The sequence below is a fragment of the Castanea sativa genome, chromosome 12 (assembly GCF_040712315.1).
Source record: "Castanea sativa cultivar Marrone di Chiusa Pesio chromosome 12, ASM4071231v1".
NCBI lineage: Eukaryota > Viridiplantae > Streptophyta > Magnoliopsida > Fagales > Fagaceae > Castanea > Castanea sativa.
In genome coordinates, this window is record NC_134024.1 from 49,398,098 (window position 1) to 49,416,093 (window position 17,996).

A 17,996-nucleotide genomic window follows, 5' to 3' on the forward strand; every position below is an offset into this window, starting at 1 on the left:
AGTAGAGAGAAAAAAGAGATTGGATAAGAGAAAATAAATGCAAAAAATGGACGTCAAGATTTCCTTTGGAAGAAATTTTTTTATAAAGAAAAATAAAAATTTTGAAATCCGCTTATTTGGACATCAGAGTTCAACCCATCCTTTTAAGATCCGGATGCACTTTTACCCAAAAAAAAATTTGGAATAAAAATCTTGAAGATTCGAATTCTTTATACCTATATATTGTTTCAAGAGAACCATAATTATTACTTTTCTTTGTTTATTAAGAAAAATTAGCGTGTAATCTTGTACATATGCACATACATAATTAAAAATAATCATAATTATACGGTTTAAATTATATACGGTATTAGTTTACACATTTTTCAAATCATACATTTATAAAATATATAATGGTTTCTCATTATATATTTATATTTATATATATATATATATATATATAATTGTCAATATCCACAATATAAAGTTAACTAAAAATGTGTAGAAGAGGAGAATGTATATTATACAACGTAAAAGCTTTTCATGCAACCTTGACATATAAAACGTTGAAGAATCCAAAGATACACGATCAAGAAGATGAACAACAAATTAAAAATCTTAGTTATCTTACCAATGACAAAATACCAGCACATGACAGAGCCCTCTCCTCCCCATTCACCTTCTTTTAAATCAATTTTCTGAAAATACTTGGGGCAAATTTTGGCTGTCTCATGTATTCTCTTGCTGTTAACCTCGTGGAACTTATAAGCAGGAGCCTTAGCTGCTACTTCAGTCTCTAGCCTACCGAATACAGGCATTTTTTTTTTCAAGTTAATGGTAGCAGCATAGAACTCACTTCTAAAGTTTTGTTTTAAAAAAAAAAAAAAAGAAGTAGTATATCAAATATCGGGTCTGATCCAATCTATGTATAGAAGACAAAAAAGAGAATGATGAAACTATAAAAAACAAAAGAGCGAGGACCCTTATTCCTTTTTAGGCGGCTGTGGATTTTCTTGATTTGACAGTCTAACTACTCCAGTATTCTATTCAGGACCTTTTTTTTTTTTTAAGTCAAAATCTAATTCTACCAGTCCCCTTCGTCGTTTTCGTCAATAGACTATAGATCTCTTTCATCGTTTTCGATTTTTAAATTCTTAAAAGTACTGAAAGTTTTAAGAGGTGGTGAAAATTTTCCGCCCCCTCAAGATTAATCTGCCGCCGGCACTTTATTTTTTGTTTGTCTAGGGATGGAAAAGGGTTGAATACTCCTTTGAAACGTTGAAAAGTGTGGAATTTTCCGCCCCCAGGGTGATTGATGGTTGTAAAATATAGTGGGTATGGCACTACCTAAGGGAAATGTTAATATTATCATATAGGCCTATTAAGAAATTACTTTATATCACATCATTGTATTTTGTATCTTATGTCAGATTTTTTTTTATCAAAAAATCAGTTGTATTAGCTTTACACCCTATAAAATTAGTCAAAAAATTAATATAAACTACAATGATGTAACATAAAGTAGTGTCTTAGGGAAATGATCCTAGAGATTTTGATCATTTTCAAACATTAATTGCAATGAAAAAAATGGTGTGCCCCTTGAGATTGATTGGCCGGCGCGGGGGATGGAAAAAAAAAAAATTCACTCATGCATGTTTAATTTAAATGATAGAAAAGTGAAGGGATATGATTTGGGTGATTGATTGTTGAAAAATATATTATAAATTTTGCTAATGTTTGCTTTAAGGGTACAAAATAATTATTTATTTTTGAAAAAAAAAATTCGAGAATTGAAAAAGCTGTACTTTTTCAATTCTCAAATTTTTTTTACTATAAATAGATGGCTTAATGTGTGCCCTAAGGGCACACATTAACTGGACCTATATATTATTGTAGACACCTTATTTTGTGGTTGTGCCGACAATTATGCACCATTGCCTATTACATAAAGGAAAGGTTTTGCTGCATACTTGTATGCAACAATTGCTGCATTATGCAGCTACAAAAAGAAATGGACAAGTGTCTAAGAGTCTTGCTAATAATATGTACATTACACATAACCCTTAGACACATGTTGCTTTCTTTTTGCTGCCACATAACAATGTATGCAACAAAACCTTTCCCATTACACAAATAGTCATTGAAATTTTGATTTTTTTTCAAACATCAAATCTTTAATGTACTAATAGTTTTCAAATATTAATTGCAATGGAGAAAATTGTCCACCCCTCAAGATTGATTGACCGACACTTAAGGCTTTGTTTGGTTGGGATTGAAAACTGTGTGTGATATAAAATAGTGAGGTGATAAAAAAGATTTAGGGTATGTTTGTGTGGAGGAGTGGACCTATATTTGCCTCGAAGACCTTAACCCAAAAAGGAAGTCCTAAGAAACCCCATCCATTCCGTGGATCTAACCTAGGGGCCGATGAGGGATAAAAGGACCTCCTATTAAAAAGAGACCATTTAGGCCCACTACAAAGGTAATTCATGAAACCCATCTTCTAGAGGAAACATGGCCTAGCCGAGAAGCGGTCATTCTTTCACCAAGGACACCTTTTAGTCACCTACTTTCTCGGGGAACACGTTGAAGAAAACGCAGAGTCCAATGTAATAGTTACCTCCACATTAAGGGCTTTCCTCACCTAATGTCAGCCACATTGAATGTTGAATGAATGGCCTAGACAATGGAAACACCCACAAAAATCTATCTTCATGATCAAGAAATGGCGGGAGAAGATGCTAATGTGACAAGTATCCCCATAAATACAGCTAAGAGCAAGATAGCTAGAAGAAGAGGAGGGTGGCTATAAAAGAAAGAGGACAGCAACAAGAAGGGAGATCCAGAAAAAATCAAAGGAACAACAAGAGAGAGAAAGTGAGAAGAATCTTCACTTATATCTATCCTTTAAAACCTTTGTTTGTACATTGAGAATACAATTTCTACGCATATAAAGCCTTAATTCAATTATATTTGTCGCCAATTATCTTTGTGATCTTCCCCTTGTGGATTTCCATCTCTCATCCTCAAGATATTAGTTGTGTTGATCCTCAATTCAAAGCTAGTTATCGTAGCTTTGTGTTTTTGACCCCCACAGTTTGGTAACTATTTGTTTCCCAATTTTCTATTTTCAAAATTTGTTTTCTATTTTCTAGACTTGAAAACTTGTTTGGTAATTGAAAACAAATAGGAAAAAAAAAAAAAACAGTATCCACATCTAAATTTAGAAAGGAAACTATAAATAAGCAAATAGGTGTTTTTAATTTTTAGTTTCCAAGGGAGCTTGAAAACACAAAGTAAACAAGTGTAACTATGCACTTAAGTGAAGTCCAAGCTTCAAATCTTGGTGGGAACAAAAAATAAAACCAAAATCTTTACATTAAAATTTTGATTTTGAAAATAGAAGAATACTATTTTTTTTATTTCTGTTACTAAAAACAAGTTTCTAAAAACCAAAAAACAAAAAACAAAAGCAATTACCAAACATAACCTTAATTTTCGCTCATGTGTTTAGTTGAATGGATGAAAAAGTAAAAGAATGGAAAAATCTTTTGTTGGAATGGGAAGAAAAAATAAAATGATAGAAAATGTAATGGGTATAAATTTACTCTTATGTCCCTATCACATAAATTTACTTCATCAGGTAGCTTCAGCCTCTAAAGCTTGGTGGCAAGACTTCAAAGCACAGCAGGTGGATACTGATGAAATCGTGAGACAGAGTAGTAGAGCTGAAGGAAAACGTTGGAGGCCGCCCCCTGTGGAGTTAGTAAAAATTAACTTCGACGGTGCGGTGTTTACGAATGAAAATAAGTCTATGATTGGTGTGATTATAAGGAACGATGAAGGGTTGGTTATGGCGTCCTATTTGAAGAAAATCCCAGTGGCATACAGTGGGTGTGAGATTGAAACCATGGCAGCAGCTGCAGCCCTCTCTTTCGCTTCAGAAATTGGCATAAAACGAGCTATCCTGGAGGGTGACTCGTTAGCAGTGATAAAAGCTTTAAGGGAGGATGCTAGCTATTTATCTCCTTTTGGTTTGTTGTTAGATGATGTCAAGTCTTTAGCTAATAATTTTGATGAATTATCATACTCTCGCACTAAGAGAGAAGGTAATCAAGTAGTGCCTGATCTAGCTAAATATGCAAAAAGCATTTCAAACTTATTGTATGGATGGAAGATGTCCCACCACAGTTATATTTTGTTCAATGATGGAGGAGACAGGTGATCGATTTTTGTTCCAGATAGTACTCATTTTAAGCAGCAGAAATTCTTTTTACAGTGTTATGCTCATTGATGGTTGCTCTAAAGAAACAGTCAACCAAGTAAAGTTTCAGCTTTCCATTTACCATGATCTTATAACTTTATTTTCTATTTTAAGTTTCACGTGAACTTCTGATTCATCTACGTTTCCCAAACTCTAGTTATACTAACAGCTTAAGCAACAAACGTAAACAAATAGTTCAAAAATTATTAAGCCCCAACATTAAAGCAACATTAGTAAATCCTCGAGTGCTGTCAATTTGAACCTCTCGACAATTTGCTCCTAAAAGGCACAGGATGTAAACCAGAAGGCAACAACAAAAATTTGCATCCATAATCAGCAGTACCTAAAATGCAGTACCCAAATGCAACTGAATGCCATTTTTCTGGTACTAAACCTTACATACCACTCTGGTCAGTGGTCACAACAAAAATGTGGGGTAAATCTAAAAAATCAAATTTTGCCACCTCAACCGAAATTCAAATTAATAACGTTAAAATATTCAGTCTAAATTTATATGTTACATATAAAGTCTTGCTTCTTTAACCCTGGGCAACCCTATGCTCTCCGGTTTATCCAAGTGCTTCATATGCTTGGTGATTGATTAAATTCCTCTCTATTTTTTCTTTTTCCTTTTAATGCAAGTACTGAACTTTGCGTTGACTGGACCTAATCAGATTATCGCTACAGTTGAGATGAGACTGACACTGGAAGAGGATGGTGTGAAGAGGGGAGAGAGCAGACAATATCAGAATACACAGGCTTGGAAAAGAATGGCTTTTACAATTGTAAGTCCATAATTCAATTATCGCGGTTATGTATAACAGCTTTTACCTCACAGCACAGAAATTCCAGAAGAAATGCAGAGCTTTGAGTCAGCACCACCACTAATTACGCTGTCACCCTTCCACCAGTCAGTGATTTCAATCGGCATGGACATAAGGTGTTCAATATAAGCCCCCTTCAAGAAATTTTGATAACCAAACACACGCCCTCTCATTCCCACCACAGATAAACTAGCAACTTTGTTTTTAACTTTTGTGATGTAATTGTCTAAAACTGTTAAACAAACAGAAACAGATAGACAGAGACAACTGAAGGATAATTGCACTTACTATGTCCGACAAATTTTTGCCAGTCTTGGCATCCCATAATCTAACAGAATGATGGCCTACAAGTGTAGACACAGCCTCCGCCCTAAAACATAATGATAACAAAAATTACTTTCCACAATAATTGGAGGGTAACATCTTAAACTCAAAACCTATTTATGAAAAGATTGGTAAAAAGGGCAAAATCTACCTAAATCAAAGAACAAAAAGGCAAACAAACAAAATAATGAATGAAATTATAATCAGAGTTCAACATTTAAGAATGTTCTACAGCTCTATCGTCTTTGCAAAAAAAAAAAAGAATGTTCTACAGCTTTCCACAAGAAATAGTTTCTTTACAACTGTATCAATAAAAAAATTAGCCTTTCAATGATTACGTGACATCTCTCTAATTTGTGAAATTTACTCTGAATGCTTTAGGGACTGTATTTGTTTAGTGGTACTTTGAATATAAAACTTTGTGAATTTGGTGAAAGTGCAGATGGTCTTATGTGTATGATGATAAACTAGGCTTTAGGTACACTATTGCTTTACTGGTTTTGTTGGAAGTGCTTACAAGTCCTAAGGGCACATGCAGTGCAAAAGAGAATTGGAAATTAGCTTCTTTGATTACATTCGCAGGAATCAGTTGTGATAACTTATGTTCATTGCTTTTGACTTTTATGTTATGGTTGATAATGTCGCCGGCATCATTTTAGCTACTAAATTCAATTATTTTTATTTTCAATTGTTTAGAAAATTTGGTATTCGCAATTTGGCACATAATGTGATTTAAAATGTTCATTTGTGCATTTTATAGTGGTGGAAGAGTTCTGCAACTATTTGTCAGAATTGGACATTAATGTAATGGAGAACATTATTTTTATTTTTGGCATGCTTTCTAACATAATTAACTTTACCTCTTGTATAAAACTTTGACATTGAAGGACTTCTAGGAATATCTGTTTGAATGTAAAAATGTTGACTTGGTGTAGTTGTTGAGGGTTTGAATGATCTGACCATTTTTTATGATTAGTCTATGAGTCTGTAAACTTTAGAAGCAACGCCAAGATTTTTGGGTTCCAACATTAAAGTTCAAAGTTGTCAAAATATGACTTGATTATTGATATTCAGTTATACTACTGAGGAAATAGCTAAAACATTTTATTTTATCATGTAATGTCTAAATTTTGGAGATACTACTTCTATATGTGTTGGGCTTATGTCCTCATTGGATTCTCTGGTCTGACATATTCTGATTATGTTTTTATTTCATAGATTTGGCTGTTTTCACTAAGTTCCTTTTTTTCCCCTTACTAGGGAGATGCAAATAGTACACTAGAGTAGAAGTCTGACAACAATAGATTAAAAAGAAGAGAGAATTAAGTTATCTTTGTGTTTAAGAAATTCTGTTAAGAGAAAAGATAGTGTGGTCTAACCGTCTAAGGATGTTGAGTACTGTTAATCAGAAATTGATTATTCGAAACATTGATAGCTTTAGCTCTTTCATGTCTTATTATTTAATTGGGGTTGTTCAACAATTGATAGTATCAAGATATAATATTTTGTACTCAATGTTGAACTCAAATATTTAAAATATTAGCAAAAATTGAGGTAAATACCAAGTTTTGAATTTTATTTCCTTCTTGTTGTTAAATGTCAGAACGCAGTAAAAAAAATTTAATTTTTAAAATTTGCTTGAAATAAAAATCTAATGCATGTCAAGTATATGGTAACTTAGAACATTGATCTTTTATGGATTGCTTTGGCTGACGAAAATTCCGAGGTTCCTTTGGCTTTCCTCAGTGAGATAATAGCTTCAAAAACTTGTAGTGAACTTATAATGAACACATTACAGCCTATGCAAATGTATATCTTTGTTGGTGTTTCAAGGAATGATATATTGCTAAGGGAATTTTATTCTTTTTCATGTAGAAGCTTAATTAGATGTTGCTAATAGTGAGACTTGACCAGTACAAGGAAATCTCTTAGTCGTGAGACTGAAGCTGCTATCTTTAGGCTTTATGGTGTTGATCTAGACAAACATATTCACATACGGTTTACATGTAGTATAAAGATATTATTGACATAAACTCTTACTTTTTCTGTTTATATATATATATATATACACACACACCATTTTATAAGGAACAATGCAGATGTTTATATGTGAGCATCAAGTCCACCAAAAAGGCCATTCTTTCTCTTTCTCTCCGATTATATACAGTTTCTGAATGTTTTGTTAGCAATTGCGATGTTCGCCTTTTTGGCTAAAACATGAATATCCTGAATCACAGATTGGTACTCTTGCATCAATTGCACTGCTCTACTATAAATTTTGCAGGTTGTCATAACCTTGTCATGGTGTTTTGTATTTTGATTGTTCCAAATGCACAAATCAACAATCGCAAAAGCTTCAGCCAAGTGGTCTTCTTTTATTTGGAAAATACCAATCATTAGATGACATAAAAAGGCACAAATCTTTCCCCACAAACTTTTATTAGATCTTTTAAATTTTTTATTAACACAGTTTTGACTAGAAGATTTTTTTAATTAATTGAAATTTTTTATATTAAAGTTTCATTTAAAGCTAACTATTTTAGTAATTTCATTTGACATATATTTATTATAAAAAAGGAAACCATCGTTTCAACTTGGACTTTACAAAATATTATTAAAGTGTTGGGCTAACTTAATTGAATTTGAAATTATCCCAACTTATAGAAGCACGTACATGTTCTAGGTCAATGGGCCTAAACGTACATGTTCTCCCAACCATCACCGTTAGCATCAAGCTTAGCCCAATCAAAATCAAGGCCAAGAAAAGCTTGGGATTTTTGTAATCATCATCATCACTGTCATTATGGGTGTTTGGGTTATTTCAAGCTTTTAGGGATATTTTACTCCTTTTAAATGTTTTTGAGGGGTGTTTTGGTTATTTACTAACTTGCACCCAACACCTTGGTCAAACTGATTTGGACTTTCCAATATGTTCTTGGGAAACAAATGGAATAACAAAAAAATTAGAAAAAATGCAGATTGGGGGGGGGGGGGGGGGGATTAAAAATATTTATAATACAAAACTAAGATATACAATTTTATTTAAGGTTTTGAAGGTATTTTAATAATTTTTTAGGTTTCAGAGGCATTATAATCTTTTTTTAGGTTATAAGGGTACTTTAGTTATTTTTTAGGTTTCAAGGTCACTTCAGTCATTTTTTAGGTTTTCAGGTCATTCGTCATTTTTTTAGGTTCTAAGGGTATTTATATAATTTTTTTAGCTTCTAAAGGCATTCTGGTAATTTTAGAGTGTTTCAAGGGTATTTTAGTCATTTTATAAGTTTCGAGGGTATTTCAATCATTTTTTAGGTTTTGGGAGGTATTTTTGTTATATATTCGTCTATTATTTGGGTGGATTGGGTTAGGTTGGGTACGGTCATATCATATGTGATGTTTGTAATACTAAATGTGACAATGAGACTATCAAATGAGAGTAAACAAAAAAATAAGGAAACCATCGTATATGACAAAAATACAATTATATGTAATATTGGAACTGTTTAATATGACGATAGAACCATCAAATGTGAGTAAAATAAAATAAAAGAATAGTTAAATGTGACAAAAGTATGGTCAGTTGTAATATTGATACTGCCCAACGTAACCCTGAAAAAGTTTTGTGTAGGATTGTATGTATATAATAGTAGGTCAGTTTGCAATTTGCACCCAACATCCTAATTAAACTGATTTAGACTTACCAATATGTTCTTGGAAAACAATGGAATAACAAAAGAATTAGAAATGGAATAACAAGAGAAGAGACTTGATGCAAAGATATTATGATTGAAATGATAAACTTAGGGGGGGGGGAGAGAGAGAGAGAGAGAGAGAACCATGTCTTTAACAGTAATTGAAGGGTTTAAGGATTTTAGTGATTTAATAAATAAATAAAATTGCAAGCAATGGCTCCGGCATCCAGTTTTGCTACTTAACTGCTAAAGGGATTTTCATTATTTATTTATTATTTATTTGTGTTTTTTATGTGTGCATCTCCTTCTAGGTAAGGACACAAATTTTTTTTAATTTTAAAACGGGCTGGGTAGTTCGTTTTTGGTAAAATTGGTTAATTAAGCTTAATTGTTTTCAACTTTACTATTGGTAATTTTTGCTATTGGGCTAATTTTTTTTAATGAATATTTTGTATTAGATTTTAGATCTATAATTTTTTTTTATAGCTTTTAAATGGAAGAAAATGCTAAAGTTACAAAAATTTTTACAAATTTTTATTGTGATGAGCGGTTATTACTAAGTAAAAAAGCGATGTCAGTGATGGGCCTAAATGTGAACCAATAAGAATTTACTACGTCAGAAGTTTTGTAAAATTATTGAAGAAAATTTTGTGACTTTAGCACAACTCTTAAAAGAATCAATAATATTGTTAAGGGGGTGTAGACACCTCATTATGTACCCATTAATAAATTTTGGTCCCTGACCCTAATGATGAGCTTGACATATGTCAACCAAAGGTATTTAGAGAGTTCACAATAGTTTGGTAGTAATCATAATTCACAACTCACAACTTAGAAGTGCTCAAATCGCGTTGAAAACAATTCTAAAAAATGACATTCGCTTACTATTTTGACCATAACTTTTGATCCACAAAGAATTTTTGAGTGATATTTTTTCATTGGAAAGTAGAATCCTAGGCTTCAATTTGAACACAAAATTTTCCTAATTTGGATATATATTGAGTAAGTTATGACCATTTGAAATCAGGCCATCAAAACTGTTGAGAATTAGGGCATGTGTACGCAAGAATCAAGGGTGCATGGGCACCCTCGAAAGATAAATATGCAGGCCAATTTTCTAAGCAGTGGAACTTCATTTTTAAGGGCCCAAAGCATCATTCTTTGATGTGGTCTAGCCCCTAGACCATTGGGAACATCCAAAGACCATTAAAATCCCCAAAAACCTTAATTTTAACTTATAAATATTCGTCTTATGTCTTTAATCAAAATCCTAGTTAGAGAGAGTGATTTTTTGGTCTCCATCTTCTCTAAAACCCTATTTTCTCTTTCCAAAACCCTAACACAATACCTTTGCACGTTTTTTACAAATAAAAAAGCTCTCTTTAGTAAGTTCCTAGGTAGAAAGTTTGTTTTTCAAATTTTTTTCTAAAACATTTTCAAAATCTTTTGTTCTTGAGTTATGATTACTAACCATTGTTATGTTCTTTAATAATTTTTGTTCTCTCAATCTAATATTTGTAATGTAGGCATAGAGGGGTCAGTTAAACTATCTCAAATTTGTGATTCTTAAGCAAGGTGAGTCTCTTTTCCATGATTTCTCACTTTGCTATATAGGATTCACATGGTCCTTTGTTTGATGTTATCATAAATGTTCTTATCATGTTTGATTGATGTTATGATCTTTTTTATATGTTCTAATCTAATTTTAGGTTGTTTATAATCTGTTCTTATTGTTCTTGGTTTGTTATTTCAGTTTTATATAAATTTAAACATGTTTATTTAGTTAATGTAGTTTAGTTTAATTCTTTGATTTTGTTCCTAAATTATTTGTTTATGTTGATATTTGTTTTATTTGCTTCATGTTAGTTTAGTGTTTAGGGTTGATCTCAAATGTTATACCTTTGTTTGATTAATCTCTAAAAATGTAATTTTTCGGATTCGTGCTAAAGGATGCGTACGCATCCATCGAGTATGTGTGTGCATGGTTCAACCATGTGTACGCATAATTGAGTATGCATACACACCCCAAACCCAAATTAGGGAAAAATTCTTATTTTTATTTATTTAGTTATTTTTCACATGATATTTGATTCTGTTTGATTATTGTTGATGCTCATTTTAGAGAAGCCCAATAGCAGGAAGAAGCCCAACAATATGGGCAGAAAAGAGTTAGTGGATTGAGAGAAGAACTATTATGCCTGAATAGCAGGAATAATGGATCATAAGCCCATAAAGGTAAATAAATGGGCCTTGAGAAAAGCAAATGGGCCTAAAGGAGCCCAGAGAGAGAAGTAGTAAACTCATGGGTATTATGTGATGTAGAAAAATAAGAATGGGTCACAGCAGATCCGAAGTAATAAAGTAAGAAAGTAAAGGGTTGATGGAAAGCTCATGAGCCCCAAGAATGAAGGATATGGTAATTAGGCAAAGTAAGCCCAAAAGAGTTAGTAAAAGCCCATGGGAATACAGAATTGGAAAATGGGCCGAAGTTGCCCAAGGAAAAAGAAATGGGCCAAAGGAGCTCACAAGCAATATAATAGGTCAAGAAAGCCCAAAGTAGCATGAGTATAAATCCGATGACCATACTGGGTCATTGTAACCAACTGAGAGAAGAGCATGCAGCAGACCCAAAAGAGGCCCAGCAAGCACAAGACAAATAACACCACAGCGAGAATAGCAGAATGACATGGCAGGAATGGTAACAAGATTACGAAAGGAGCAAAGAATGGGCTAAAGGGAGAAAAGCCCACAATCAAGAAGGGCCCAGCCCTTGAAAGGAGCAAGCCAATGAAGAATGGAAAATCAGAAAAACAATTCACATCATAAGAGGTCAAGGATGAGCGGCAGAATGCACAAATGAACCTCCAGAACATGGCAAACAACGGACAAGCTTTGGACGTACACGGAAGTGGAGCACACACAAGGCCTAGGCACTACCAACCTGTACCCAACCAATATAGGAGTGGTGGGTCATGGGTTAGAGGTAAGAGATGGTATGGTTTGGCAATGGGGAGAAGGGAAAGCCTATTTTGGGGTTCCCGCTCAAATTCTTTTGGAGGAGATGTCCTGCTGGGATGACATACCACCCAAAAGTAGCAAGGATGAGTTGAAACTACTAAGTGCATGCCATGAGGGATAGCAAGAGAGAATACCGACACTATGGTGGATAAGAATGCCACGGTGAACAACCAAACAAAATAGTCTTTTTTGTCTAGTAATGGGGAGTGGCACAGCCAATACAGGTAAATGGTGGTGGTTTGGCAGCTGACAAACCAGTGAGTAGTCGGGAAGGACACCCAAATCCAGACAAAAGTAGTTAAAGGGTTAAATAGTAAAAACCAGTCATGGTAAGAAGTATATAAAAGGCCCTCGCCGTGCACAATATCATCATCACAACAAAAGCAATTACTAGGAGAGAATTATAGCACCACCATTACCATAACACTGCACGAGTAAGCATTAAAAAAGAAAGAAAAAAGTGGGAAAAGAATCAAATTAACAGAACATAGAAAAAGGAAAAAAAAGAATCAGAAGAGAAATAGAGAGTGTAGAATGACAGGCATGCACCAATAGGTTAATTTCTTCTCTCACTCTAAAAGCCTACCATCTGTCAAGGATGAGGTTATCCACATTAAGGAAATGGTTCCCTCCTTGGTCTTAGTCTTGTAACATGATTGAACATGGCATACTAACCTTTTTCTTCTTTGATTTCATTAATTATCCTTATTATTTCTTTTCTTGTCTTTGCAATTTTACTTATGATACGAATCTTCTTTTTGTGTTCTTTTCCTTAAGGATCCTTTATTTGTCTTGCCTAGCATTAAGCACATCTCTTTTATTATTGATTTATTATATTTATCCGATATAACTCTTTTGCAATAGTTTGATTTTGTCTAACAACAAGTGTGTTGCCTTTATTATTGTCCCATTGTATCTGTCTTCCACAACTCCTTTGTAACAGCTACACCTACCATGAGCATGTGATCAAAGTTTCAACAAAAAAGAGGCATAGTTTGTGCACAAGCCAGACCAAGGTGAGTTGCAATTTGACCGATCTTGACTCTCCTACCCAGAATACTTAAGCCTCAATGCAGCAGAAGGCAGCCCTGCCCAAAAATCGCAAAAATGCCCACCGCAACTATGTTTAGGTTAATTAATTGTGTTTATTTTTCATATTTTTTAAAAATCTTTTTGTCATATTTGGTTTATTTTATAATCTTTTTGCCATGTTTGGTTTATTATGCTGATCTTACGTAAATGGGAGAATTATTTTCCATCATAATTTTCATTAAGGACATCTATTAATAAACCATTTCAAGAAATTTTTTATGGAAAATTGAAAAAGTTAAAAGACAATTTAATTTTTTTTTTCTTTTTCCCATAAAAAAGTTCCTAAAGGGTGCCTCTTATTAAAATCCTTGTTAAAAGACATTGAAACCAATAGGTCCATCCTCACCTTTAACAACGATGCCATCCAACCGATCATGATCCTTCAACTTACAGTTGTCAAATGTGACCATATTAGGGGCTCATATCCATCCATAGGGCATGAAGTCAAAATAGCTTGCAAGCTGATTTTTCTTTTATAATTATTATTACATTCAATCAAACGGAGATTGAATTGAGTTCTCCATATAAAGGAGACAAACAACATTATTGAACTATAAAGCTCCTTGCATATGCTAGCTTATTGAAAACAGATACTTTTGGAAAGCATGGTTTATATTTCTGCATGGGATTGATAGAGTCTGGAAGCAAGGCGTGGAGTGAGAAGAGCTTCAAGGGGAGTTGCCTTAGGTAAGGTAATGCCCAACCCTTCCGTCATGTCTACCAGCATATTTGATGGTGTTGTGAACTCAAATCCCTGAAGCAAGCGAGCTACTGACAGGTAAGATACTTGCAATGCAATTGTGTAACCCGGGCAGAATCGTCTCCCAGACCCAAATGGTATGAACTCAAAATGTTGACCCGAAGCATCTATACTTGCATGGCTTGTGAGGAACCTCTCTGGTAAAAACTTTTTTGGGTCCTCCCAAATTCTTGGATCTCGGTGCAACTTCCACACATTAACAAGCAAACGAGTACCCTTTGGGACGTAATAGCCACAAACATGACAATCCTCCGTGGCCTCATGTGGAACTGATAAGGGGCTTGGTGGGTACAAGCGCAACGTTTCCTTCACTATGGCTTGGATGTAAACTAGATCTTTGATATCATGGTCATCCACCCACCTGTCTCTACCAACCTTGAGATCGAGCTCTTCCTGAGCTTGCTTCAAAGCGTGCTTGTTATTCAATAATATGGACAGGAGCCATGTCAAGTTTAGAGATGAAGTCTCAAAGCCGCCCAAGATGAGACTCTACAACATGAAATTGAGGCCACACTTAATTAGAACTGCACTAGTTATTAGTTATTACACAGTGTGTAACAAATTTTTCCCAAATTAGAAAGTAATGTTTCTTTATAGAGTATTATATTCTTTGTAGAGAGCGTTCAACCTATATCTAAGGACAGAGTCAGGAATTTGAATGAAGGGGGCTGGAGTATTGAATAAAACTCATTTATTAATCAACTTTTTTTTAGTTTTGCTAAAGAATTTTTGGAAACTAAGGTATTAACATTTTATGGAATTGAAATATCAACAATTTTTTGAATTGAGATCAAGATTTTGAATTCTATCTCAAATTTACTATTGGAATGAAATATTTTGGTATTAGTGTGTACTGATACACTGTTTCACAATTAACACCAAATATAAATATTAACACACACACCCACACAACACACGCCATTATTAGGATTCGTATGGATACTGCTTATTGCTGAAAACTAAAAACTGAAAATACTTTAGCAAAATAATTTTAAATGTGTGAATAGTGTCATGAAAACCAGTTTTAAAGAAAAATTTGCTGAAATTCGTACTTGTGAATCCCGTGAACAGTATACGAGACCCACAGAAAAAGCGCAAACGCGCATTTTTTTCATTTTTAGCGCAATCCAAACCCATCCTTAAACTAAAAAAAAAAAAGAAAAAGTATAATTTATAATGAATTTAATATATTGTTTTACAAAAATCAAATAAAATGATTAGATTGCTATTAAAAATAAAGCAAATATGGTATTTTTGTAAATAAACAAACATACAGGGTATTTTGTAAACTACAAATAAATCACTTTCTCTATTCCCAATCCCACCCATTCTTGTTTTTATTGTTTACCTCACATTTGGTCTTTACACAAGTGTTACTCACTTTTTTGATATTTGCTTGCTCTTCTTCATCACTGTGCCTTCTAAGGGTCTGTTTAGATACCGCTTATTACTAAAAATTGAAAATATTGTAACAAAATATATTTTAAATGTGCAGTGCTGTGGGACCCAATTTAAAATTTTTTTTACTGAAAACCGTACTTGCAAGTCCCGTGAATAGTGCACGGGACCCACACAAAAAACACAACCGCCAGCACAAACACAAACACGTTTGTATCCAAACTAACACCAAGGTAATGTTTGGATAGCAGTTGCGTCTTGGCGTCCGCGTTTTTAGTTTTTTTTTACTGAGAAGTGATGTCCCGTCTGTCAGCTTTTTACTGTTCACGCACTGTTCATGTACTATTCACCGGACCCACTACCACTTTATTCAAAAAAAATTAAAAATGGGTCCCACGGTACTATTCACACATTTAAAATTTATTTTCTACAGTATTTTCAGTTTTCAACTGTATCCAAACGGACCCTAATAATCTTCTTCTTCATCTTTTTTTTTTTTCGACTTCTCTTTTTTATGTTTTTGTTAAATCATGTTTTTCATATTGTTCCCACCTTCCTTTCTCTCATTGTGCCTCTTGATTATTTTAGTCATACTCAGATCCTTCATATTTTTTTCTCCTCTGTTTTAAACAGAGATGAAATGCAAGCTGCAGCATGTGCAGTGGTTCACAAAACGGCCAACCATAAATTTATTTGGATCCAAAATGCCAAGAGTGAACTGATAATAAGCAAAAAGAGACCAATGATGACCAAGTTTTTTTTTTTGGGGGGGCTAATTGAAAATTAAATATACCTATAGAAAAAAATTTCTCAAAATCCAGGGGGGGCCATGGCCCCCCTGGTCAAAGAGTAGCTCCGTCCCTGCCTATATCTCTTATTATATTTGAAAACATAAAAGAATTTACCAATTAAGCCAACTCAACCCCTTTCCCTATGCATGTGTGTGTGTGTGTTTCTCAAAAAAAAAATTAAATTAAATTAAGCCAACTGAAATCACAAAACAAAATAAAAACATGGTTGATTAATTAAGTTGTGCGATAAATGACAAAAACTTACCATTGCTGTTGCCTTTATAATGGTTTCACGCTTATGGCCGTATGCATCATCCTCAATTTCGGATAACATGACATCGATGAAGTCCAGCTTGTCGGTTGGTTCACTACCCCTCAGCCTTCTCATACTATGTTCTTCAATCCAACTTCCTGCTACAGAGTCCAATTCCCTTGCAATACGCTTCATAGATTTTACTTGGCCCAGCAAATCAAAACATCCTAGAAATGGAATCAGATCCGAAATGATAGGGACCCCAGCTGCGTACATGAAGGCTTTAGTATTTTTCCATACACGTTGTGCGGCTTGTGCCTCTCCATCATCTTCCATGACTAAAGCTATCAAAGTATCTCTTCCCTGCTATCATTCTAGTAATAATATTAAAGGTCAGGCGCTCAACCCACTCACTAATCACCACGTTGGCTTGGTTGCCTTCGTTGCTTTTGCACAGAGTGTACAAATCTTTAATCACAGTTTCCACCTCGAATACTTGCACATTCTTTAGTGTTTCAAGCCGACGACTAGAGAGGAGTTCTAGCTTGATTAGCTTTCGCATCTTGAGCCAATATTTTCCATAACTGGAAAAACCAAATAGTGCATAGTTGTAGCCAAGGTGCTTTCCTTGGCTAGACATTGGACGTGCAGCAAAAGTCTTGTCATTTGTAGTGAAGCACTCCTTGACTGCCTCATGATTGCTAATCACAAGTGCAGGTTTCATGCCAAGTCTGATCATGAAGATGGGACCAACTTTATCAGCCATAGCACCTAAGGTTCGTGCAATTGGGTTTTGGCCACGTAGTTTATGAAGGTGACCTATGATTGGCAAGGCACCTGATGGCTCTGGAGCCAACATACCCTTAATTTTGTGACTTCCAATTCTCACCCTCCATTGATTGTACAATAGAGCCAATAGAAAAAAACCCTGCAAATGCAAGTAGATGGGAAGTAATTTCCATGATGTCCTCAAACTTGAGGGAATGGAGAATACTATGAACTTTCCACCCACAACTTGGTAGTATTTTATAACGGTGAGAAAAAATCACGGGCTGATTAGTACGTCATAGTTGTAGACACTTTTTTTTTCTTTTTTTTTTGTTGAGTCATAGTTGTAGACTTACACTGCCTCTCTACTGTTATGGTTAGGAGATTTGTATTCGTCAAAGTTGTAAAATTTATTTTTTTGCTGAAAGCTGTAGTTGTAGACTTGCACTGCCTCTCAACTGTTATGGTACAGAACATTTGTATTTGTCAAAGTTGTACAATTTATTTTTTTGCTGAAAGTCATAGTTGTAGGCTTGCACTGCCTCTCAAATGTACCATGGTTTTGAGTTTCTTGACTTGGGTTCTCTTTTATTTAATTATGATAAATATATTAGCATTGCGATATGTTATACCATCTTGTGTGTGCTAGAGTGGATGCAACAAGGGAAACATAGAATAAGAACACCGAGAATACGAGAGTTATGTAATTTAGCATTGTTAACCTACATCTACAAAAGAAACAATTAAAAATTACATCTTTATTTTATAAGAATATAGTATAATAATATGTGTTACAATGAACTATAACATAAGTGTATATGTACATGGGTGAGCAA

The 17,996-nt window shown here is 34.1% G+C and overlaps 1 protein-coding gene and 1 pseudogene across 1 annotated transcript; one reads left to right on the forward strand and one right to left on the reverse strand.

The window, feature by feature from the left end:
* Positions 1-2,704: 2,704 nt before the first annotated feature.
* Positions 2,705-4,204, forward strand: LOC142620837 (uncharacterized). The gene is made up of 2 exons (XM_075794135.1): positions 2,705-2,725; positions 3,623-4,204. Exons 1-2 carry the CDS (start codon positions 2,705-2,707, stop codon positions 4,202-4,204), a joined length of 603 nt encoding a protein of 200 aa, XP_075650250.1.
* A 9,596-nt stretch (positions 4,205-13,800) lies between these two features.
* On the reverse strand, positions 13,801-17,354 carry LOC142618666 (vinorine hydroxylase-like; annotated as a pseudogene).
* Between the last annotated feature and the right edge of the window lie 642 nt (positions 17,355-17,996).